Here is a 12365-nt window from a genome sequence, read left to right as displayed (position 1 = left end):
GTTGTGGGCGTCGAAATGGTCAATTTGCTTACCGTTACTAGTCTTGTCTTGATTCGGCGGCATCGTGGGATGAAGCGGCCCGGACCGACCTTACACGTACGCTTACGTGAGACTGGTTCCACCGATTGACATGCACTAGTTGCATAAGGTGGCTGGCGGGTATCTGTCTCTCCCACTTTAGTTGGATCGGACTCGATGAACAGGGTCCTTATGAAGGGTAAATAGAAATTGGCAGTTCACGTTGTGGTTTTGGCGTAGGTAAGAAACGTTCTTGCTAGAAACCTATAGCAGCCACGTAAAAACTTGCAACAACAATTAGAGGACGTCTAACTTGTTTTTGCAGCAAGTGTTTTGTGATGTGATATGGCCAGAGTATATGAAACTCATTTCGGTGAACCAGTTCATTAGTAAGGTGGACAGGATTAAACTACCAAGTCTTCTATTGCCAAGTACTAGTACATAATAAAAGCATCAAACAAACATATATCTATGTCCTATGGTAGCAATGGAATCTTAAATTAGAACAGTTGTTCTTCAGGTTTAGGCACTTGTTCTACATGAACAGAGTATAGTAAGACGCAAGAATATAATACTTAAAAATAGAAAATGAGCTCATAGACCTTACCACATTCTTGGTTTGGGACCAGTACAGAACAAGGCTTTCACAGTCATCGTCCAGTAAATGTGTCTCAGAAGAATGTAAGGGAATTTGATGAGTTTCTTTGCCGGTGAAGTACGTTTTCTTCAGGTAATTCCGATACTCCCACCAAACATTCTTGAAGATAGCAGAGGTATTAGCACAGGTTACCTCATCCTGAGTTTCCAAATCGGTCCTTCTCTATAGAGAAAAATGGGAAAATTTGTTGTATTATAACCATCATGGAGGTAGGATGTATGGACGAAGCAAAGTAATTGCCATGAATAACATTACTTACACATAACTCCGGGACAAACACCTGCAACTGGCATTTTCCTTCATCTTCAGTATAATATTTCCAACATGGGAAGACACGCACATACGATTTAACAACATCAAATGCGATAGATGCTAAACTATGACTAGCTGGTTGTGCTTCCTCCACAGGAATAGGCGTACTAACTGGTGGAGTTGGGGTTCGCTGTGATAGTACTGGCCCTATGGGCACTGGAGCTGCCTTACTAACTGCTCTTGTTTGGGAGCTCTGTGGTGGAAATGGTGTTGTGTCAACAGGAACTGGGTTACTATCAGCTGGGGTTGGGGTTAGATTGGGTGAAGCTGGTTCTCTGTCCATCGTAGTAGGGGTACAATCTGCGAGAGTTTGGGTTATGTGTGGTAGGGCTGGTTCTTGTGCATGTACAACCGGGATGCTATCTCCACCAAGAGGTAGCAGTGTTTTATTTGAAGACCGTGTTTTTAGTCCGCTAGATACTGGCATCACCCGCTCCAATTCAAATGGCTGATAAACAGGAAACATAGTTGAATGTACAGACATTGTATGAGAGACAGATGCAATAGATAGTGTGGAAAAAAGAGGGCATGAAATAGTTGACATGTATATTGTTTAACTAAAACGGATAGCATGACATAATTTCACATATATGATGTCTATCTAAACTGGATAGCATAGCATAACATAATTCAAAGATATGAGGAATAACTAAACAGGATCGCATGACATAATTCACCTACATGTTATCTAAGTAATCAGGATCGCATCATTTAATTCACATATGTGATTTATATGCTAAACAGAGGGCATTCGATATGATGCCTGAACTAAGAACTTGGTGTTGAATATTGTGTATATGATGTCTAAACTATACAATGCAAGACACCGTATGCATGATATGAGCAGTATAACCGTGCCAAGTTAGAGCATACACCTCAGTGGGGGAATAGGACTGGTCATCTGTCTCTGAATCCATCTCTGAGGAGTTATCGGGACCCAACAAGAGATCTGCTTCGACAAGTAGCACTGTCTGCTCTGAAGGCCTTGTTTTCACTCCAAATTTTTCCATCTCCCACCCAAATGGCTGATTCACAGGAAGAGTAGTTTAATGTACAAACATTGTCGACAAATGGAAATGTAATGAAGAAAAGGATGGGCAAGATATCATTCAAATATATGATGCCTGGTTAAACAGGATGGCATTGCACATTTCGCATATATTATGGCTGGCTAAAAGACATGAGACTGCATAATTCCCATATATGATATAGAAACTAAACAGGTGGCATTACAGAACATGTCTAAACTAAGCAGATGACATATATGATGTCAAAAGTAGGCACTGCAAGGCAACATATGCATGATATGACTAACATCATCATGCCAAGGTAGAGCAAACACCTTGGAGGGTAAATAGGAGTGGTCAGCGGCGTCCGAATCCGCCTCAGAACAGATATCTTCCTCTGGATTACAATCTGGAGAGGGGTGGGGAGGGTTTGCCATTGAACCCACCATGGAGCGATGTTTGCATGACATTGTATTGCCACGCAAAACTCTTCTCCTTTTCTCTACATGTTCAGCATGACTGTGTACAATATCTGACATGCATACGAAAAAAATATGGTGAGATTATGTAAGGAGAGCATGTAGAAATTTAGAGTGATGGTAACAACCAGTGGATCGATGTTTTTCCATTGAACGAAAATAGCCCTAATGGATCGACGTGAATGTATAGTAATAAGTATTTGTGTTTGTGTTTTTGAAGCGTGAGGTGTGGCCGACAGCTGGGACCAAGCAGCTCGAGCAGTATTTGTGTTTTTGAGGCGTGAGCACTCCAGAGTTTTTCTTGGCGATGATTTCGTTGTTGTTCATAGGAGAGCATGGTATTAACTGGGCGGGCTGTGGCCCGTCTAGCCCAGGCCAAATATCCAGCCCAGATACTAATTTTTTCAAGATGAAAATGGCTAGCCCAGCTATACGTCTTTTCAAGGAATACCCAGACAAGGTCAACTTGTTATTCTCCGCCCCGCTGGGCTGCAAATCTTTCCTAGGAGGGATGCATTAGGCTTAACAGGAAAATGACTTAAAAATAATAAATGAGATGTAATTATAAAAACTGGGCAGTAACTATAAAAAAATGCACCAAACATGAAATTAGTTTATAAAATATTATTTATAGATTTTGAAAATCTTAAATTTTCATTATTACGCGCGCAATGTTTCATTAGATTTTTACGTAATACAAATCTATATTTAATCTGACTAGAAATTTCGGGATAAAAATATTTTGGAACCCATCAAAATATGGGAAATTTTATTGAATTTTGTCTTCAACGGTTGATTGAAATTATTAATCATTGTCCTAGCTAGAAAATGGGTTGTACTTTTAACAAACTATAAATGGGTTGTTGTAAATTCCATTAGAATTTCAAAATGGGCTGTACATTCTTACAAAACGCAAATGGGCTATAAGTTCTCTGCCACACACTTGTGGGCCTATTAAGTGACGCGTCCCCTAAATAAATAAATTGACGCGTATGCAAGGCTTTGCCAACTTATTATAATCAACACACGGTTCTAGCAGCAGTGGCCGTTGAATGTCTATCCAACGGATGTCGTGCTTCTTCTTCAATCTTGGATATTCTTAGCTTCGGCCGCCCAAAAAATGATTCCTCCCCCTGACATCTGGGATGCACCATTTCAGAGGCTGACCTGTGGGCCTACTAAGTTGGAGCATACCAAGGGCTTTGTCAACTTAGTCAATAATAAACGTTTCTAGCTTCAGTGACCGTACGATGTCCATCCAACGGCCGTAGTGCTTCTTCAACCTCTGGTCTTCTTGGTACAGCCGCCCAAAGCAGCGCCGGTCGTGCCGCCTGCTCCTGCCTCCCGTGGCCGGCTGTGCTGCCGCGGAGGCCTCACCGCCCCCATACTACTCCCATCGCTGGCCATGCCATCCCTCCACTCACCCACACCCCCTATTATTCTGCGGCGACGGCGGCCTCACACCGCAACCGAACCAGTGAATCCTCGTACTCCTCTCCGCGCGGGCTTCCACTGCTGCGTCTTCCCCGGCTCCGCGTCGTCCCCTTCCTAGGCCTCGCTGTCGTCCAGACCACCGCCCTGGTACTCTCGGCGCGGCGTGGTCAACGTGGTCAACGACCGACTTTCATCGGAAGAGTACTGTACGTGGAGAGGCTGACAGCTGGGTCCAGGCGGCCGCAAGGAAGTGCCTCCTTATTACGCGCAAAATAATTATTCCTCCACCTTACAGCAGGGACCCACCGGACGGGCCACCTTATTTCGCGAAAAAAACGTTTTCCCCCTTACTGCTCGGACCCACCGGACGGGCCAGCGTATTTCGCGAAAAAAACGTTCCCCCCGCTGTCAGCTCGGACCCACTGGAAGTGCCTCCTTATTACGCACAAAAAAACGAATACTCTCCCTGCTAGCTGGGACCCACCATGGTGGGAGGCTGACTTGTGGGCCTACTAAGTTGACTAGGACGGGGGCCTTTGTCAACTTTAGTCAATATGAATGGTTCTAGCTCCAGTGACCGTACGATGTCCATCCAACGGCCGTAGTGCTTTTTCAACCTCTGGTCTTCTTGCTCCAGCCGCCCAAAGCAGCGCCGGTCGTGCTGCATGCTCCTGCCTCCCGTGGCCGGTTGTGCTGTCGCGGAGGCCTCACCGCCCCCTACTATTCCCACCGCTGGCCAGGCCCTGTGGCGACGGCAGCCTCACACTGCAGCCGAACCAGTGAACCCTCGTACTCCTCTCCGCGCGGGCTTCCACTGCCGCGTCTTCCCTGGCTCCCTTTCGTCCCCTTCCTAGGCCTCGCCGTCATCCACCGCCCTGGTGCTCTCGGCGCGGCGTGGTCAACGTGGTTAAGGAACGACTTCCATCGGACGTGGACTGTACGTGGAGAGGCTGACAGCTGGGTCCACGGCCACAGCAAGGAAGTGCCTCCTTATTACGTGCAAAATAATTATTCTTCCACCTGACAGCGGGGACCCACCGGACGGGCCACCATATTTCGCGAAAAAAACGTTTCCCCCCTGACTGCTGGGACCCACCAGCTACACCTTTGCATGCAAGGAAGTGCGTCCGGGCAAAAAAACAAAATGATTTGCCCCCCTGACTGCTGGGACCCACCAGCTACATCTTCGCACGCAAGGAAGTGCCTGATAGTCGGGACCTACCTGGTCGAAGCGTACGTAGCGTTGTCATTCTGATCGCGAACGTGTACGTACATATATACTGATCGATGTAGAGGTGCGCACGTGTCGTAGTAGAGGCGCGCACGTAGCATGTACACGTACGTACAGCGGTCATGGTGCAAGAAAGAAAATACGGCCACGTATGTGTACATACGGGCGGGGTCTCGAACGCCTACTCGCGCATACGTACGGCGAGGGCTCGTGTACATGGCTGGGTCGAAACGGAGAAACAGCGTTGTCGTCGTGTTCATGGGGAGGCAACGGAATGCGTCGTGTGCATGGGGAGGCAACGGAATGCGTCGTGTTCATGGGGAGGCAACGGAATGCGTCGTGTTCATCGGGAGGGCTCGGACGGAACAGGCGATGGAAACGAGGCCTGGCGTACCGCAGAACGGAGGAAACGGCCTTGTGTTCGACCGGCCACGTTCGAAACGGGATCCTGTTGATCGGGAGGGGTCTGGCGTACCGCAAAACGAAGGAAATGGACCTCCTACGGTCGAAACGGGGGTCCTATTCATCGGGAGGGGTGTGGCGTACCGCAAAAAGGAGAAAACGGACTTGTGTTGGAGCGCTACGGTCGAAACGGGGGTCCTGTTCATCGGGAGGGGTGTGGCATACCGCAAAACGGGACTCCACGGGATACTGTTCATCTTCACCGTCGACCCCCTCCAACCTCCACGAGCTACTGTTCATCCACCGTCGACCTCCTCCAGCCTCCACCTACGACTGTTCATCCACGGCCTCCTGTTCATCCAGCCTCCACCGCGCGCTACTCCACCGGCTACTGTTCAACCAGCCCTCTCCATGGGCTCCTGTTCAACCACCCCTCCACGGGCTACTGTTCATCCTGCCCTCCACCATCTACTGTTCATCCTTCCCTCCATGGGGTGGTCCTGTTCATCTAGCCCACCATAGGGTCCTGTTCATCCAGCCCCAACCGGCTCGATCGATTGGGGTCCTGTTCATCCAGAGGCAACACCACGGGGTCCTGTTCATCCACCCCCACCGGGAACTGTTCATCCTTCCCCCCCCCCCCCCCCCCCCCCCGCAATGCTCAATGTTCATCCAGAGGCAGTATCGATCGGCTTCAGTTAGCAGCAGTAGCGAAGGAATCGCTCGATCGGGTTCAGTTAACAGCCATCGATCAATCGCTCGGGTTCAGTAACGCGTAGTCTGCAGTGCAATCGCTCGGGTTCAGTTAGAGCCCAACGCCTCGCTCGGGTTCAGTTAGAGCCAACGCCTCGCACACACGCGCGTACGTGTACGAGAGAAACGCGCATCGCTCGGCCCCCGACCTCCCACCGTAACCGGGAACTCCCCGAAATTTTCCTCGCCCTCGCTTCTACCACTGTTTTTTCCATCATGGACGGCCCAAAGAATGTCATGCAGCTGCGTCTCCGGCCCGCCCAGGACAAAAAGCCCATTTTCTGTCATGATTTTTTGTCATAGAAGTAGGAGCCCACCACATCTATGATGATACCGGGTTTTGTCACAATTATCGTCATAGAAGTGTCATATGTATGACAGAAAAAAAAATTGTTCGGCCCAAAATGTCACGGATGTGTCTTTTTTTTGTAGTGTCTCCTCATCGCCCTCAACCCCGCCTCGACTCACCGGTGAGCCATCGACCTTGGTGACCACCGCGACCACCTGAGACCCTGTCCGCCCGAGCACCGGCTCGATCCACCGCTTCAGCACGCCCATCGACCACCGCTGCAACTAGGCCGGAGCTTCGTCGCCCTTCTCGTCCTCCTTCCCCGCGTTTTCCTCTCTTTCTCTCTCTCGCTCTCACGTCACTCCCTCTGTCTTGGTTCGTCAACAGGAGGAGCCCCCGCCGCCAGTGACCTCCTCTGCGCCGTTCCCGTCGTCTAGACCCTGCCTCCCTGCTTCCCCGTGCTCGAGCATGTAGCCACCCGTGCCCAGGCAGCATCTCGAGGAAGGAGTCCCCAAGCACGTCCAAGACCTCCAGGAGCCCGCGGCCTCCTCTGCTTCTCCTCCTTGTGCCTCGCGGGAGTAGCTCCACCCTCGGCTGAAGCCCCGCAGGTCGCCGCCTTGCCAAGTCTCGCGCCGCGCCATTCTGCTCCGCTCCCAGCGGCCTCCACCTCGCCTGCCCGTTGAAGCTCCATCCGCCGCTGCGTCCTCTACGTCGCGGTCGCGCCAAGGCTCCTATTTCTTCGGCGTTGACCGCGCCAGCTCCCCTGCATCGCTCAGTCCCCGCTTCAGGAACGAGACGATGAGCGCTGCAGCAACCGCGTTGACCGCATCGGTCAGATCGGGTCAGCCTGTGATGTTTCCCCGTCGGCCCAGTGCGCCTCCTCTCTGGCCCAGCTTCAGTTTCGGCCTGCTAGGCCTGATGTGAGCAGACCCCTCCAGATCCCCTATTCCTGTTGGGCCAGCAAGTTTCAGCCCAGTGGATGTTTTTTTTGGTTCTACGAATTTGCTAATTACCAGGGTTTTACAGATTTTCAGAAAAACCCTTGCACTTCATGCATATAAAAACTCATCAACCGTGCATCATATTAAAATATTTTATATATGTAACTTGCTTAGAATTTTGTCTAGTTTCATAATATGCAACTTTCATGCATGTTAAAAATGTTTAAACTTGTTGTTTGTTTTAGTTTGCCTATTGCCATGCTAAAATGATTTTATTCATAACTAAATAATCGTGGCTTGGTTTTTAATAAACTTTATATGTAAATGGGGTAGAAAAAATGCCTAGTTTAACATGGTGTACTTGTTTTGCATGTTTAATAACTCTAAAATTATGTTTAGGGCAGAATAGTACCTAATCCAAAAATATGCATATGAGGATTTTCCGGAATTGTTGTTCGTTGTTTCCGGCCTCATTTAAACTTGACTAGATAGTTAGTTTAACTTTGCTTCACCCCTTGCCATGCTAAACAACATTTAATATTGTTGAGTACATAAACGAGAGAGAACTAAATAAGGCATGTGGTATTCCGTCAATATGCAACTCGTTGCATATTGAGCTCCACTGAACTTGTAGTGTTGTTTGTGCACTTTGCCATGACATGCTTCATTAAACCGGACATGCATCATAATTGTTTGTGCATCATGCCATGTCTATGTGGTGGTTGTTTACTATGTTGTTTGCTTCTTTCTGGTGTGCTTCTTCGGGTTGGTTCTGATAACGTCGTGTGGTGAGGATTCGTTCGACTATGTCCGTTTGTCTTCTTCATGTACTCGTTCTTCTTCCTTGCGGGATCTCAGGAAAGATGACCATACCTTCGAAATCACTTTTATCTTTGCTTGCTAGTTGTTCGCTCTATTGCTATGCTGCGATACCTACCACTTGCTATATCATGCCTCCCATATTGCCATGTCAAACCTCTAACCCACCTTGTCCTAGTAAACCGTTGTTTGACTATGTTACCACTTTTGCTCAGCTCCTCTTATAGCGTTGATAGTTGCAGGTGAAGATGAAGTTTGTTCCATGTTGGAACATGATTTTTGTTGGGATATCACAATATCTCTTATTTAATTAATGCATCTACATACTTGGTAAAGGGTGGAAGGCTCGGCCTTATGCCTGGTGTTTTGTTCCACTCTTGCCGCACTAGTTTCCGTCATACTGGTGTTATGTTCCTTGATTTTGCGTTCCTTACGCGGTTGGGTTATAATGGGAACCCCTTGACAGTTCGCCTTGAATAAAACTCCTCCAGCAAGGCCCAACCTTGGTTTTACATTTGCACTAACAACCTAGCCTTTTTCCCTTGGGTTTCCGGAGCTCGAGAGTCATCTTTATTTTAACCCCCCCCCCCCGGGCCAGTACTTCTCTAAGTGTTGGTCCAACCTGAGCGATGTCCGGCGCCCCTTGGGCAACCAGGGTCTATGCCAACCCGACGTCTGGCTCATCCGATGTGCCATGAGAACGAGATATGTGCAACTCCTATCGGGATTTGTCGGCACATCCGGGCGGCTTTGCTGGTCCTGTTTTACCTTTGCCGAAATGTCTTGTAACCGGGATTCCGAGTCTGATCGGGTCTTCCCGCTAGAAGGAATATCCTTCTTTGACCGTGAGAGCTTGTGATGGGCTAAGTTGAGACACCCCTGCAGGGATTTGAACTTTCAAAAACCGTGCCCGCAGTTATGGGCAGATGGGAATTTATTAATGTCCGGTTGTAGAGAGCTTGACACTTGACTTAATTAAAATGCATCAACCGCGTGTGTAGCCGTGATGATCTCTTTTCGGCGGAGTCCGGGAAGTGAACACGGTTTTGGTGTTATGCTTGAACGTAAGTAGTTCTAGGATCACTTCTTGATCTTTGTAGCTTCTCGACCGTACTTTGCCTTCTCTTCTCGCTCTCATTCGCGTATGTTAACCACCATATATGCTAGTGCGTGCTGCAGCTCCACCTCACTACCTTTTCCTACCCATAAGCTTAAATAGTCTTGATCGCGAGGGTGTGAGATTGTTGAGTCCCCGTGACTCACATATTACTTCCAAAACCAGTTGCAGGTGCTGATAATACCAGTGCAGATGTCGCAGCTGAGCTCAAGTGAGAGCTCGATGAAGTTCGTGTTCGTGGTGTTGTTTCGTTTCCAGTTGATCAGTAGTGGAGCCCAGTTGGGGCGATCGGGGATCTATTGCATTAGGGGTTGTCTTTATTTTGGTTCCGTAGTTGGACCTTGATTGTATTCTGGATGATCTAATGTTATATTCTTGTATTGTGTGAAGTGGCGATTGTAAACCAACTCTTTATCTTTATCTTATTCAGTACATGGGATGTGTAAAGATTACCCCTCTTGCGACATGCCTACAATGCGGTTATGCCTTTAAGTCGTGCTCCGACACGTAGGAGATATAGCCGCATCGTGGGTGTTACACTTACAAACATTACCGGTACATTGCATGCATTATTACATTTTACATTACATTCGTATAAATCCAAACAAATTATGTCGATCGTCCTGGTCCCACGCTACACACCTAATTCTTGCGTGTGGACGGAGAAGCACTTGATTCAGCTGTAATTTATTTTCACCCTAATTTAACTAGGAATATAGTAGAAATAATTCAGACACGCATAGAGATTGGGTCGATCACTGAGACTCCCAGGCGCCGAGCGCGCGCCTGGGCGTGGGCTTGGGTTTGCTGTCCGTCTTGACGGCGTAGGATGCCTCCATGGCGATGCCGCAGAGCCCGCCTTCGGCACCGGAATCCTTCTCCACCCTGATGTACCCCTTCTCCCCCCACGACGGGCCCCACGAGTTCTTCACCGTCCAGTACGCCTTGCCGTCCTCCGCCACGCCGTACCCGACCACCGCGACGCCGTGGTCCAGCTCTGTTCCACACTCACCGGTGAACACCCCCTCGGAGTAGAACATGAACGCCTTCCCGCTGGCATCGATGCCCACGGACACGGGCTGGTTCGCGACGGCCTTGGCCAGCGCCTCCTCGCTGTTGGCCGGCACGTCCTGGTGTCCGTCGATGTGCACCACCATGGGGGAGCTCTTGGCCACCTTCGCGGCTTTGCAGGTGCCGTTGGCAGCTCGGTACGGGTAGGCGGCCTCGGTGGTGAGCCCGCCGTTTTTCTTGATGTACTCAAAGGCGTTGTCCATGAGCCCGCCCTCGCACCCGTCGTTGTCCGCCGTGTCGCAGTCGATGAGCTCCTGCTCCGACAGCGACACCAGCTTCCCGGTTCGGATGGCGTTGATGCCTTCCACGGACACCACGGTGGAGAAAGCCCAGCAGCTGCCGCACTTGCCCTGGTTCTTGACGCCGGTCACCGCGCCCTTCTGGCGCCAGTCCACGGACCGCGGCAGGTCCGACACGTTCACGGCGGCGTACATGAACCCCGGGACCGACGGTGGCGTGGCGGGGCCGTCGCGGCGGCGGTCGCTGACGCGGGAGCCGGCGAAGGTGGCGCGGAACTCGGCCTGGCTCATGTCGCCGAAGCGGTTGAGGCGGAGGCGGTAGGGGCGGTCGCCGCGCTTGTTGTGGGAGTGGATGAAGTGGACGTTGGACTTGAAGGTGCCGAAGCGGCGGTGCTTCTCAGCGTGGTGGCGGGGCACGCGGTGCGCGGTCTGCCACCGCTCGTACAGGTCCCACAGCGCTTCCTCCGACTCCAGGTCATTGTCCTCGAGCGGGATGGCGCCGCACAGCTCCACTGCTGCCACGGCCAGCACCGCCACCACCATGGACGCCACCAGAAGCTTCTTGCTGAGCTGCCCCATCGTGCTGCTCTGCTCTACCGCCGGTACACCACGAGCTGTAGTGGCTACCTTTGTACTGCAGACCTAGCAGCTGCTTGGGGGCTAGTTAGCTTCGAGTGTGAGATGATGATGGTGGAAGAGAAGGGAGGAGGCGTATTTATAGGTGGAGATCGTCCGACCGATCGAGCACCGAGGAGTGTGGAGAAGCTTTGCATGCAAGCAAGCAGGGAGTTAGAGGCAGAACGGTGCTGCTCCGGCGATCTGCTTTGCGGCGGGAAAGACACGAGGAGGTTTAAAACTTTAAATGGCGGTAACAGAAAGCTGAGCGGAGCGGTGTCAGACTCTGCTCGAGGTGGTTGCGGCTTGCTCCCAAGTTGCGTTCGGCGGTGATATTTGGGAGGCGACGAAGATTCACGGCCGGCAGATTCATCGCCAGGTGCAGGCATGATTCATTCGTATGTTTGGGTCACTTGATCACCGCCGGCTGTGATAGCCTGCTGATCGTAGGTGTGTAGTTCCATGGATGCTACGCCGTAGAACTGGTAGATGCAGTTACTGGTGAATGCTTCATCGCGTAGTACGTACGTACCCCTACGGCTGTTGTGCTTGGGGTGGCCGTTGAGTCTGTCGAGAGGATCAAGCACGGTATTGATGGCGGTGGAGGAGTCCGAGGTGCTCCGCCACTGTATTAACTACACCGGTCGGCCGGCCGGCGGCTCGTCGGGGTAGTCTGCGGCGCGGCGGTTGTTTGCGTTCACTCTGTTCCCACTCTCAAGAGGCGGACGACTGTGGGTAGGCTGCTCCGTCTAGTACTACACGTTTTCCGCTCTCTTTTTACTCCGAACCGCTATTTCTTATCTTATCTTATCTTATCTTATCTTACCTACTCCCTCCTTCCATTTATATAGAGCCTAGTGCGTTTTTTAAGGCTGACTTTGACCAAATATTAGAGCAATAATATATGACATGCAACTTACACAAAGCACATTGTTAAATCTGTGTGTAAAAGGAGCTTTCAATGATATAATTTTCACATT

The 12365-nt window shown here is 50.2% G+C and overlaps 1 protein-coding gene across 1 annotated transcript; it reads right to left on the bottom strand.

Moving 5' to 3' along the window:
• Positions 1-10021: 10021 nt before the first annotated feature.
• Positions 10022-12045, bottom strand: LOC125548959 (cysteine proteinase EP-B 2-like). Its single transcript, XM_048712469.1, has one exon. It carries the CDS (start codon positions 11347-11349, stop codon positions 10216-10218), a length of 1134 nt encoding a protein of 377 aa, XP_048568426.1. The 5' UTR covers positions 11350-12045; the 3' UTR covers positions 10022-10215.
• Between the last annotated feature and the right edge of the window lie 320 nt (positions 12046-12365).

The sequence above is a fragment of the Triticum urartu genome, chromosome 3, assembly GCF_003073215.2.
Source record: "Triticum urartu cultivar G1812 chromosome 3, Tu2.1, whole genome shotgun sequence".
Lineage (NCBI taxonomy): Eukaryota > Viridiplantae > Streptophyta > Magnoliopsida > Poales > Poaceae > Triticum > Triticum urartu.
This window is presented reverse-complemented; position numbering and strand designations above follow the sequence as displayed.